This window comes from Ceratosolen solmsi, unplaced genomic scaffold (genome assembly GCF_000503995.2).
Source record: "Ceratosolen solmsi marchali unplaced genomic scaffold, CerSol_1.0 scaffold10, whole genome shotgun sequence".
NCBI lineage: Eukaryota > Metazoa > Arthropoda > Insecta > Hymenoptera > Agaonidae > Ceratosolen > Ceratosolen solmsi.
Window position 1 is genome coordinate 25728032 of NW_011948412.1, and position 15266 is coordinate 25743297.

General features: G+C 23.9%; 1 protein-coding gene across 1 annotated transcript in view; it reads right to left on the minus strand.

The window, feature by feature from the left end:
- CaMKI (Calcium/calmodulin-dependent protein kinase I) overlaps positions 1-15266 on the minus strand; it is a 46094-nt gene that overhangs the window by 15164 nt on the left and 15664 nt on the right. Inside the window, exons 2-3 of the mRNA XM_011504879.1 lie at positions 14995-15129; positions 12854-12928 (exon numbers count right to left, since the gene is read on the minus strand). Of these exons, the coding sequence (XP_011503181.1) occupies positions 12854-12928; positions 14995-15129 (210 nt within the window). The remainder of the gene's footprint in view (positions 1-12853; positions 12929-14994; positions 15130-15266) is intronic.

Below are 15266 nucleotides of genomic sequence, written 5' to 3' on the forward strand. Positions count from 1 at the left end.
GGAACTATCGATAGCGTTTGTTGCTACACCTCATCTTTAATTACCCATTGCGGTAAGCTCAGCTCATGTTGCTGCTCGCATTATTGGCTGTGATTATGATAATGGGATGATGTTCATTAAGATGAGGGTGTAACCTTACAATGTTTGGCTTATTAGATAACTATAGAATTTTACAAAAGGTACTATTAATTTATATTATTTTATATTTGCTTTAGATTTGTTTAAAATTAGATTTCTTAAAAATATTTAGTATCTATTAGTTATATTATAGTTTGTTTATAAATAATTATTTTGTGAGAATAATTAGGGTATTTAAAAGAATATTAAACATATTTTGTTTTCTCATTAAAATTCCTTTTTTATAGGAAAGTAGAGAAAATATAAATATGTGAGATGATGTGAATGTTTAGGAAAAATAATTTATGGATAATTGGTAAAAACTATTGAAGTAAAAATTATATTTATAAGTGCAGTTAAACAACTACTTATGGTAATTAATTAATTATAATAAGACATTTTGTATAATCAATTTTTTTCTTAATAGGCCCTTATTATAAAAAGCAATTTTCTGACACAAATATTTTTAATAAGCATATAATGCTTTTATAGATAATAAAAACTTTTCTCTTGAATCAGTCATCACATTCAATAGTATTTTATATTTTGATATCTACATTACCTTTTTTTTTACCAACTTTACCAATTTTTGTATCTATATTGATTTAGTTTAAAAAAATTTTTATAATTGTTTGGAAATAGGATGTTATAAATATAAATAGGGCGAAATTTTTAAATACAAATGACATTTGAGTATTCATTATAATATGAAAAAATTCTAAATGCGTTACTTGTACACTCTTTTTTATAAAAAAACAGATCAATATGATATACACGAATTAAAATAATTATTGAAAAAGAATTTTACTAACTACTACTAAAATTCAAATAAAAGCTATACTATATTAATAGTTTTAATAATACTACTTTAAATAATAATATTAAGTATAATATTGAATAATATGATTAAAATTCATAATATATTATGATTATATATAAATATTTTGAAAATATATTTTTTCATGAATATAGCATATATTTTTCAAGTAATTACGAAAATTTAAAAAAATTATATTATATGAAATTTTCTATTACATTTAAAGTTTAAAAGTTTTATATACAGTAGCAATAATCAGTATACAGAAATTTTTATTTTTATTTTATATTTCAATACATGATATTTCAGTAGATATTATTTTAAAGCTATTATTTAAAAGTTTTAAATTTTTAAAACATCTTTTATCTCAAAGTTGAAATTGTAACAATTTTTGAGAATTGCAATTGTACACACAACATAAACTATAGATTACTATTGTTTAAATTATCAAGTTAATAAATTATCAATTTAAACTGAAAATTATCAATTTAAATTTTGAATGGAACTTGTATGTTAATTAATAAATAATATAAAAATCTGGTGCAGAAAGTTATTTTGTCTTATTCAGAAAGTATTTTGTATATGTTTTTAATAATACTTAATATAGAGTCAAAGTCAAACTGAAATTCAGTTATAGTTATCATTAATTAAGTTACTAGCATTTAATTTTATGTTCAAATGCGAAACAATTTTTTTTATGTGTATAGAAAAAAATCGAATAAATAATAATTTAAAAAGTGACGGCTCGAATATGAGAATGAAAATATTAATTTTTTTCAAGAGAAAAATATGATGAATAATCCCTTGCACTGGAATTTGACTATTTTTCAAAAAATTATATATATTCTTCATTTCAAGCAATATTACAAGACATCAATATACATCAAATAGACATCAATATATATCAAAAAGACTGCGAGAAACATAATTGTTTCGTGCGAATAGCGAAATCAATTGCTGTGTCAATTCGTGACATTGTGTAATTTGTTTAAGTAATACTGTTAAGTAATCACGTATTCAAATGTCGTCTCTTCATAATTTTCTAAGTACACGGATACAAATGTCTTTTTTTTTAGCTTTGTCATGCGATTATTTATTTAGACAAGGCTCTCTTATTCTGTTATTTATAATATATATGATTCACAACATACTCAATATATATTTATTTTTATTTTCTTTAATACTTCACAGTTTTGAAATTATTTAAATATACAATTGCTCTGATACATTTTGGATACCGATTTATTATATCGAATTAGATGTAAATATTAAGATATAAATAGTTGATACAGTAACATTAGCATACAGTTTTATTATCTTTTACAATTTTGAGTTTGTTTTTAATAAATGGATTAAAAAACTGTGTTCCACAAATACCTGTTAAAATATTGCTGCATAAATGATATCATATTATATATAATTAGTTCAATATTTGTAAAACAATATATAATTAAAAATGTCCCCTTTGATGATAAAATGAAAGTTTCTTTAAATACATGTAAATCTGAATAATTAATAGATCAAGATAAAAATCAGATTTAGCTTTGGACCCACAATACATACAGCCGTTACTCTTGCACGGAATCATTACATGGAATATCTGCCTCAATAAAGGAATTTATGACTCATTTTGAAAAATTGGGATTTCTGCGGAGTGTTTACATTATATTTCTTTCTTTCCAAAAATTTAAATCAAAGAATTGATCCACTAATTGCAAGGAAAGTAAATTGCAAAATTTTATGCCACGAACTGCTAAAAGTTATCGCGAACTTTCCATTCGAATTTCATTCACATGTACTGCAAGCTTAAAAAACTGACAAGACGATATACGAAAATTATCTCTTACACTGTATTATGAATCAAATTTAGTACTATTAATATATCTTAAATAACATTTTTACCGATTAGTAATTCGTTGAACAAATAGTATCTCCGATACATTTAAAATTAAAAATATCAAGAAATTCGACTTTTTAAAGGAAGATATTATTCATGAACAAAATTTGTTGTTATATTAAAAGAAAGATATTTTATATTGTTATATGAATTTACTTTCTGAAGTATGGTGCGGTTATTTCTATTGTCTTATTTGATACTATTTATAGTTAATTTTAACATTATAGATAATGAATTTTTAAATACAATAATATTGATTATAAATATAATCATAAATTAAAAATATGATTAAACACACCATTAATTTAGAAAATAACATTTTTTATTTAATTTTTTGTAAATCATTGTTTTAATTAAATATATATATATATATATATATACTTAATCTTTTTCTTATTTATAATCCATTCATTCTTTGGACATCTTTGGATTTTTATAGTCCATTATTATTAAAATAGTAAATAATTTTTTTATTTTTAATTAAAAAATTATTTATAATTAACCAGAAAGTTAATGGAGCGAGTTGGTATTAATGATTACAATTATAATAATATTTTGAAATTGAAATTTAATTTAAGATAGAAGAAATTGTATTTCTTTCAAATATGTGAAAAATTTATTTGTAATATTCTGTCTTTTTTTTCAATCGTATAGGTTGAAATCGATTGTTAGTAGTATACAAATGTATTAATAATAAAGGAAATAATCATTAATAATTAATGAACTATTAATTGTCTTTCTTTCTTTGTATATGTAATACTGAAAACAAATATATTCATTTATTTTGTATACTCCTTTTATTTTTGTAAATTTTATTATAAATAATACTGATATATTGAATAGTATATTAGACAAACATTTCTAAAACCATATAAGTTTTTTTAAAATATAAGAAAAATAATTCAATTTCGTGAAACTAGATAAATTTATTCGTGTAATAGTATCCAATGAAATTCAATTATTTTGACCATTAGAAAGGAAGTTAAAATAATTAAATACTGGAACAGGATGCTTTTTGATAACTAAAATGGTTTTCTTACAAAGCATTATCAGCTAATAATTTAAGTAAATTAAAGTACATTTTGCATGTGCTTCAGTCATAAGATATTATAGGCCATTAAAACTATAAGATTGAAGCCGTTTTGTCGAATCGCTTTGAATTATTATGGAATCAAAAAACATTTTAAAAATACAATTTTTTGCTATAAATCAATTCAATTTATTAACATATATTTATAATTTTGAAGCTTAAAATAAAATTTATGCTTGTTGTAGTTAAAGTTTTTTAAATATTATAAATACATTTCTACATATATATATATATATATATATATATTTATATATATATATATATATAAATCTAATACTGTGATATTAAAAAGATAAATGTGATATGTAATTAATTATACTTATTTCATAATTATATTCTCAAGCATTTATAATTATTTCGTATCCTTAAGAAAAATATTTTACCTTCTACTTCCTTTATATTATCGATCACTTTTATTAAGAAATACTTGTATGCGAATAAATAATATTTCTATTTAAATAGAATATAAATGATTTTTATGACATAATTTTCTTTTTTAAAAGACCATAATAAATAATATGAAAAAAAAATTTTTTATTTTCAAACAATAATCCAAGTTTTCTCTATTGTTGAAAAACTGTTATGTATCTACAGTGTTATCCATTTAATTATATTATTACTATTTACTCCAATAAATAATTATATTTTTTAAAAAATGTAAATGTCAGCATCTTTAATCTAAATGAAGTAATTTCATTATTTTTAACCTTGGTTTAGCTCATGACATTACCACTATTGAGATACTTTTAAATCCATTTTAATTATTAATTCATTTTGTATTATAAATTGATAAATTAATTACTTTTAAGAACTGCTGGCACTATCAACTTCAACTACTTATTTTAGTATATTTAATAAGAATTGAGGTAAAAATTATAAAATTTAATACCGTTTGATTCCCACACTTATATATATATATATATATATATATATACTTTTATCAATATTTTTTTTTAATATACCACATTATATATATTAAAGTAGCCAAAATATAATATGAAAGTTCATGAATAAGTGATATTCCTTCCTATACTACTAAATTTATAAATATTTTTTTAATAAATATTACTAAATATTGATTAGAAAGTTTATAATTTAAACTATGCATAAATTTAATTTTAATGTTTAATCAATTATATTAGACTTTCACTTTCAGTGTTACATTTTATAAATTTAATAAATTATATTTAATAATTAATATATATATATATTATATGCACATTTTGCACACCTTAAAATCTATTTGTATCTAATACTTTTAATTGATTTTAATTGCATTTATTTATTGAATAGTTTCATACTTATACAGTCATAAAGTTTGAAACTAAACAAATTGTTATAAATTTTTAGCATTATCTCATTTTTAATGTAATGAATAAATTTCGTAAGATATTGTAAAAAATTGATACGCAAGAAAACCTGTTTATTATTCCATCTAAATTATTTTCAAATAAATACAAATTTAGCTGACGTTAAAATTAAAGCGCATTTAGTTTAATTCTGTAATATATTATAACCCTTAAGTCAACCGAACACGCAAGGTTTTAAATATTTTTAGTCTAAGCTACACATATGATATGTACAAAAATGTCATTTTTAGTAACAATCAAACCTTGACAGTTTTTATAACATCTATTATTTTAGTTTTATTATTTTTGAAGCGATTTTTATTATCTTAAATGATTTAGATTTCTTTACTTTGATAAAGATAGTTTGTATTTGATTGAGGAAAGTTCAAATATAGCCTACTACTTATGGAGTCTTTGAAAGTGACAAATAGGAAATATGAAAATAATTAATACTGAGCTTTTATTCATCATTCTTTAATTTATTTAAAAGATTCTATTACAGTACTGCAATAATTATTACTAGTATTCTGTATATTATATCATGTATTTTATATTAATTAATCCACAATATACTATTCAAATAATAATTGTTTTTACTAATTTTACCTATTTCAGTTTTAATTGTACTGAAAAAAATTGGACTCTTATATTGTATAATCAATAATTTTCAAGGTCGGACATACGTAAGCCGCAGTTTCATTTACAATAATTAAAGTTCAATATCTAGAAAGATCTATCTATGCAGGTGTGCTTATACAGAAATTGTTGAGGACATTTATCATATGAAAATATGGATAGAACATTTATATGAAAAACGATAATAACTAGAAAATGTCATAAAGCAAAATTGTTTATATAAGAAATCTATTTCGTTATCTCATTAATCTATTCCTCAATTTTTTTTCATTTCGATACATTACTTGTTTAAACAATAAAGCATTGGCATTCAAATGAATAAAAAATCTAATTAGTCATATACGAATCATCTTTATAATATTACAATAAACAATGTATATATATATATATATATATATATATTTATACATATATGTATGTATATATGTATGTATGTATATATATGATAGACGTCGGTACATTTACCCATCAAATCCCATTTTTAAATTCGTCAAGTAGTCTTAGATATTCATCACCGTTGCACACTAGAGCAGTTCAAAAGGCAAAGTAGTTCATAGAGTTAGGAGTTGTTAGCCGGACCGTCAAAGCGACGATGAGCTGAAATCACGTAAAAAACAAGTCCCCAGGGAACACACGAAGCGACTCCCCTCGGAACCTGAGCTATAAAATCAGCAGTCACGCTTCCAGTGTTTCTTCTGAGGTAAATGGGGAGGCAAAAGGGAGTGGTGACGAAACGCATTCTCGGCGAGTAAATGGGTACACCTCAGGGTTAGAAATCGATTTGATCGATACTTTTTGTGAGCGAGCTTTAAGCAGATTTTATTGTGTCCGGCTACTTAAGCATTCTGTACTCGAAATTAATTAAGTCCACTAACATTTCTATCGGAACATAGTTTATGAATGGCTAAGGGAAGTATACATACAGGATACAGCACAACATACATACATACACACATACGTACAATGCATAAGGATAAAGTTTGTACTTGTTTAATTGTTTGTAATTGAGAAAATTATACCTTTGATAGTATTTAATGGCTCAAGTTACTGTTTATTTAATTATGTTTTTATTATGCTTTACACGTTTCCTAAACATTATCATTTATAATGATGATCTCATTATAACATTTAATAAATTTACTATCAATACATTTTTAAATTTAAATTTTGTCTTTGAATCAAATGTAATTACATTAATGAAACCTTTCATGTTTCAAACAGTTGAAAGTATTCTTTTTTACTAAATTTATTATAGTCCTGTACTAAGTATAAAAATATACTTATTATAAACACATAATTATAGATTTATAATATGATACAAAAAAATTCATTTTAAAAAGAATTAACATGTAAATAGTTTTATTTAAACTTAACAGATTTAATTTTAAGGCAGACAAATAAAATAGTATAACAATGTCTTTAAATAGAATAATTCATTATTAAGATTTTAAAACTACAAAAAACCGTATTAAAATTGAAATATATGAAAATGTAATAGATATTATTGTTCAGTAAGAGTCAAAATTACCTTCTAACAGTTTATCGTGTAACTAAAATTAGTGGTCGCTTAATAAAATTTTTTTGTTTAGGTAAATAGAAAATGATTACATTTGCTTAACTATTGCCTTCTCAAAAAAAATAATTTACATGTAGATGCTGGTAATCGCTCAATATTTCATCAAAGCAATATTTGTTTGTTAATTTATCGTAAATTTAGATTCCTTACTTTTTACAAACGGTAAGCTTTGTTTGAAACGCAGACTGGGAAATTTTACTCTTGTTATTCAACAAAACGGCTTTCATCTTACAGCTTTAAGGGATGACTGAAGCATATGCAAAATTTACTTTACTTAAATTATTAGCTGGTAAAGCTTTGTAAGAAAACAATTTTAGCCATCAAAAAGCATCCCGTTCCAGTATTTAATTATTTTAACTTCCTTTCTGACAGTTAAAAAAATTAAATTACGTTAGATACTATTACACGAATAAATTTATCTAGTTTCACGAAATTGAATTATTTTTCTTATATTTTAAAAAAACTTATATGGTTTTAGATATGTTTGTCTAATATACTATTCAATATATCAGTATTATTTATAATAAAATTTACAAAAATAAAAGGAGTATACAAAATAAATGAATATATTTGTTTTCAGTATTACATATACAAAGAAAGAAAGACAATTAATAGTTCATTAATTATTAATGATTATTTCCTTTATTATTAATACATTTGTATACTACTAACAATCGATTTCAACCTACAAAATTAAAAACAATTTAATCTTTGATTATTATTTGATATCGTACCTATTAAATTATATATATTAAATAATATATTATTTTATAATGGTAAATAAGAATTAAATAAAATACTAAAGATTAAATGCCTGCGTACGTAATTACAGAAAAAAGAATAATTAATAGCCATTATTATGTATCTCTAACAGTTATTTGCATAAAAAGTGAATCAATCAATGTAGAAATCAATTTACTTTTTCGTCGTTAAAATATTTGTCGTATATGTTTTATTATTCACCATTTTTCTATTTATTATTTGTTATTTAGGATTTTTAATATATGAAGTTTATATTCATTAGTATTCGTATTAGTAATACAAATAGGATAATATCATTTTGATCTTGATTTTATAAAACAAATATGTATGAGATTATTATTCGAAGAAGCTTTTGAATTTAATGTTTTCATAAGTTAATCCAATAAAGGTTAAACAGTATAGATTTACAAGAGTCAGTTATGAAGCAAATTAATTCAGTACTTGCAACAAGCCACTTATTGTATTATATGGTTTCAAATGATTATTATTGATTGAATACGTATATTAACACATGTGCTTTGGCTGTCAATTTAGGAGCTACGTCTTTGTTCAATGAAATATATCTTATAGCTCTGTTTCTAATATAACATTTTATATTATACATATTTATCAGATATATATTTTGATTGAATAATTGTCAAATTCAGCTTCTGTAAATATAAATATAATGTTGAAATTATGGATAATGTAGAATATGTTTTTCCAATAATTATTATCTTTTTTTGTTATAAAAATACTTATATTTATTGGATTGTAATAGTTATTAATACAAAGTTCTGTATTTTATTATTTATAAGAAGGCTTGTACAAGATTATTGGTAATTTATGACTGAAGTAAATTAAATTTAAGTAATAAATTATCGTAATTCGATTGTTTAATTATCCGTATTTCTATAATAACTAACGAAAAAAATTATGAATCGAAACTGTTATGTACTTTTTATAAATACAATTTTTTTCAGTATTAAAATTTGGGCATTTGATTATTCAAATACTTATTTGAAAATGGTAAGTTATAATCATTGGAAAACTTTTATATCACGTAGTATTTGTACAGAGTCTTTTATTTCCGCAAAAAAGTACACTCATCAACTTTTTAAAGTATCGATCTATATGAATGAGTATAGAAGACAACAAATTGTAGCTATTTGCAGATTTTAGATTATTTAGGAGCTTAATTTTCACTTTAAATTTTCATATAATTTTCACATTAAAGAAATTATATCACTAATATTCTATACGCATCCAACGAGATAAAGAATTATTGCCATAGTTATAATTAGCTTTTAATTGAGAAGGAATTATTTTATTTAGTTGAAATATATTAGTAAGAAATTAATAAATATTTAATTTTTTTATATTTGTTAGTTTGTAATCAAATGATAAACTTCTTTGTGTTCATATAAACGCTGTATATAATTTTACTTTACAATTTGTTCATCAACATTATGTTTTATTTTATCAGAATTTTAACAGATGTAAAAATTACGTATGTTTTTAATATTTCATTGTACGTATTTTTCACTTTAATATTATTACTTGAGAACATATATTAACATGCGTCAAGAAATTGATAATTAATAAACTTTTCAATATTATAATTATTTAATATGTAAAAAAAAAATTATTTTTAGTATTCAAATATTTATGTTAATTTCACAAAGAAGTAAGCACGAATGTACGAAATAAATAATTCATATGAGAGATCTGTTAATAACTTTAAAAAGCGAAAATATTCATGACATTAAAGATCCATTAATTTATTATTGGTTAAGATGAGAGAAAATATATAGAAATGGATTGTCACGTATGATACTGAGTCTAGACACTTTTAATGCATACTGAATTGGCTTGTGATGCGCAATCACATTTCTAAAACGCAGTCAATTGAAAATCTAAAAAAATTTGAGAGACGTACGATACAATCGGTTTAACGCTCTCCGCAATTTTTTTTGTTGCCAAATTTAATTTCTAATTTCATTTAATTTCATTTCTAATTAGTTAATATAGATTGGAGGTGAAGCTGAAGTGATTTAAAAGGATACAGCGTGACGTCAATTAATCTACTCTTCTTGTACTCCCCGTTATGGTTAAAATAACGTGGAATATCAATGAAATTAAAATAGTCCTTGGTACAGTAGAGTTTTGGAGACAGGGTTTTTAAAAATTATATATCCTTCGTATTTCAATTCTGGATTCCATATTCTTATTCCACATAATATGCTTGCATCCATAATAATAATTAATCACGATTGAAAAGTATTAATAAATATTCAAAGAGATATATTCCGTTTCGGCATATATAATAAATAAATCTATATAAAATAAAAATGTTTTCTATATATATACTCATAGCCTCGATGTATTCTGTTTCAAAATAGATGTTCATAAAATTTAATTTTTATGTAATTCCAAAACTTCATAAAAAATTGAATCATCATATATGATTTTATTCTTTATAATTGAGAAAAAACGGATATGAAAAATGTAATTATATAATATAAAAAGACTTGAGAATAGATGGAAAGGCATATAAAATAAATTTATGTTCAGCATTTGATAAAAATAGAAAAAAAATAACTTAGAATTCTTCAGAATTAAAAATTTCATTTTTATAAAATTCAATTCGTCATAAAATTTCGGAATTCATGTTATAATTAACAATTTTAATTGAATATAGTAATATCCAAGTATCACGGAGAGGTCTATGATTTATATTAATTGATTTTTTTTTCATTATAAATCTTTAATTTATAATTTCATCAATTATTATAATTTTTCAATGTTAATTCACCAAATACGAAGAAGCATAAAAACATAATGAATTTATAAAAGACCAGAAAATGGAAAGCTCAAGTTCGATATTGAATTTACTTTTTACACTTACCATTAATAATATACGACTAATATATTTAGAATTTATTAATTTATTGATAAATAATTTCACCAGAAAGTAGGAATGTTATTTTAAAAAGAACATTAAATCAACCTAATACAAAGATTTAGGTTAAATCAATTTATCCAACAAGTGGCTGCAGTACAACGTCCGTGTTCGATAAAATGGACAAGAGCCGAAGTACAGGTTGATTATATTTGACAGAACCATTACACTACGTGTAACTATACATAAAACCTAATTATTGAGGGTATGCGTCATTAATGAGTCGATAAGGTCGATAGGTTGTTTCAAACAATTCTGTCTCCATATCTTTTAAGTGGCGCACCATTGATGGTGACTCTAGGAACTATACTTGTTTTACTATTTTTTAGATAATGGATATAATGGATTATGTACGCTGATAATTATATTTGGAAAATACAGTTGGAAATTTGAATTTTTTTTTATCCTTGAATCAACATGGAAATTCAGGTTTAAACTAATTTAACATATATTTTTAAACTATTTTTTTACTGTGTTGATAAATTTTCTAGTTAAAATTCAACTTTCGGACAATAATCTTGTGAATTGTATCGTAAAAAATTCGTTAAAAAATAAAATTTTCATTGAATACTCAACAAATATAATTAAATTCGAGCAATTATTGTAAATTTATAGATATTTTAAATATAAAGTTTAGTTAATTAAATCTAAATTTATATTAAACAATGCTATTAAAAAAAAACCAGCAATGTTTTCATAAGCAATAAATTTAGAAATTAATCACGACTCATGACCTCATCAAGTTATATTACGGTGATATTATGCATAAATCTAATGCTGTTTAATTTTCGATCATTAAATTTCCAATATCAAAAACGAGGCACGAGCAGTTTTTCAAATGCTAAAAATGAGAAAATACATATATGTAATTCCTTATAATTGTATCTAAAATATATTGTGCATTTTATTACATGTAAGTTAAAAAAGCAGAAATGGTGAAATAATAAACACACTATTGAATGGATAGGTATAGCACTATAATGTATTGTCTAAATAACTTAATATCGTAAAGGATAGTAATCTTTGAATATTAGTTATGTAATACATTCTATAATTTGAAACAGTAGATGAAGCATCATTTATTTTTTTTAGGAATATATTTTTATGAACATATTATTAGTTTACACATATATATATATGTGTGTGTGTTTGTTTCGTTATAATAAATTATGCTTTTAAATACTCGTTTAAAATTTATTTCTAAAAATTAGTAAATAACTTACACATAAAGTATAATAAAGACATAGAATAAGTAAATAAGAATAGATGATATAGACAATCATAAACACTAATTCAAAACAATATAAAGCTAGAGCAAAGATCTAGTGACTATTAAAAACAAAAAACAAAATAAAAAAAGAAATACAGAATCAACAAAACAATGTGTGCAAGAGTAATTCGAGATATATGCAGACTGCTAGAGTCCCATTTGAATAAATGTCTCGTTGATAAAAGATAAGTGTGAAGATGGAAAAAAGAATGAGTCACAAGGGATATATTACGTATATGTATATGCATAACTAGTGTTTGCGAGATAGTTGTACTTAATAATAGATTGAGCTGTGTATATATAAAAGAGGGGGAAGACGAGGGAGAAGACGATGAATGACTGAGAAAGCGAAAGTGTTTGGCATATAGAGTTGGTGCTCTGAGGAAGGGTCCACTTACCATTCCTTTTCTTCATTATTATCATCCGACTTGAGTGAGCCATCACCACTGTACGACGTCACGCATCGACTGAACCTGTGGATTAACAAATAACGCCGATATACACAATCGCAAGCCACATGCAGATAATTTAATTATTCACACTTTGCGGTAACTTTGTCACTTACCCCTTTCATCCCATCTTTCATTGTTTTCTGACCTATTTAATCACCGGAAGTCAATATTGACAACAAAAATTATACCCTATAGTTTCAATATGAGAGTTTAAAATTATAATTAAATTAATTACTTTCGTCTTTACATTGCGTGGAAAGAAAAGAATAATGAGTTGAAAGGAAAATTTGTACATCATCCAATCGAACCAATTACTATAAATAGGAGCCATTGTTACAGATAAGCGAAGCTATCTAATACTGATTTTATTATGTTAAATATAAAATAAGTCTTGCTTTAATGGATTAGTGAATTGTAAATATAATACTTACTGTCGTGTAATAAATGCGAGAGAATTTAATTAGATTCGAAGGTTATATACTTTCAAGTGGTTGTTAATTATTCGCACATTTTAAATTATAGTATTATACAATAATATATATCAGATATTCACGACATCATGAATCATGAATCACTTTATTTTATTGTCGACATTAGCTCACATTTTATTTTTCTATCATGCGTGCTTTAACAATTTTTTAAATGTTTTCAATTTAAGTAATTTAGTGAATTATTAAAAGAATATTATTAAAGTTTTGGGATAATTTTTTCTACAGTTTCCAAGCTATGATTAGATACATGTATATATGAAACGATGAGTTTATTCAGGATTTTTATCTATAAATGAAATCGAAAAAATCTACTAAGTTTTACTTTCTTCTAGCTTTTTCTTGTTGGCACCGTTCGATTACCAATTTCCAATTTTTAATGATAGTATTTTAAATCAATATTACATTTCGATTTACTCTTTTGGAACTTGAATTACGTGATCGATCAAATTATTTGCAGTACTTAATTCATGAATTCACATATATACATAGTTAGCGCTGTTATATGTAAAAATAGATAAAATAAGGGGTTTGTTGTCTAAAAACAGCAATTAGCAATTACCAAAAGAAAAACGTATATTATTACGTTTTACGTTTATAAAATTGTAGGATAAGTACTTTCAGAACGTAAAACGCAGAAAATACTAAGATCAGCGCATTAAACAAGGATCGTACTATGATTAAACAGATTAAAGCGCATTATATAGGGATCATAACTAGGATTTATGTTATGTAAATTATACAGCTTTCGGCATAGCACAAAGAAAAACAACACCTTGTTAATAAGCAGTATTCAATGAAAAATATATTTACATAGCTCTATACACGCACTATATGTATATAAAACGTAAAAAGCAATAAGTACTTAAGTTTTGGTACTGATATGATCTCAATTACTTTTCTACATAAATAGCTATTAATGAACAACAAGTAATATAAAAAATATATTTAAACACATTTTTATCACGATGCGCATAAGAGTCAGTATAAATCGAAGTCAAATTTTTCAAAATTTAAAAATTTGACATTGATCTATACATAACTTCGCCTAATTATGAAAACATGTAAAATAAGTTAAATTTCAAGCTTTTGTTAGTTTTACATTGAGATTGAAACACAACAGGAAATATAATTACAATATAAATAATAATAATCGAATGGCAGTACGCGAGGATTCTATCCGACTAAAAGAAAGAACAACTGTAAATGAAACAGTTGTTGATTAAAATTTGCCGAGAAACTATGTATTACATTACGCAAGCGCGTATCCCGAACTATACGGAGTAACGAAAAGTCTAAAATACTTGTTTGACAATTTAAATGCGTTAATTAAAACTGTAACGATCATTGCACATAATGCAGTGAAATGTAATTAAATAAAACACGCTTAAAAACAAAGTTCATCAATAATCAAGTCGCAGTTCCCGTTGTCAAGGAGAGAAGTCAGTGGTGGTGGTAGCGGCCGCGGCGGTGTAGAAGGAGGGAAGAATTTAGGGATGGTGACAAGATTGTGATAAGTCGCGTCGGGCATGCAAAAAACAAAAATAATATGCATCAAAGAAAGAAAAGAATAAGCGAAAGAAAGAAAACCTAACTCACCGTCTCAGTACTTTGATCTCATTCTCCAACGAATCCTCTTTGTCCTTGATCGCCTTCTTGTCGATGATCTTCACTGCGTACATCATGCCCGGCTGAGTTCTGCTCTCGGCTAGGCGGACTTCCGAGAAAGCGCCCCTGCAAACAAGTAATGACATTTAAATAGCTTCACAATGACAAGAACATTAGGAAATTTTTTTTACTATATTTACACTACTGAAAATAAATTAAGAATTTTGCTCATTTAAAAGAAATATAATAATAAAGTAATCAAA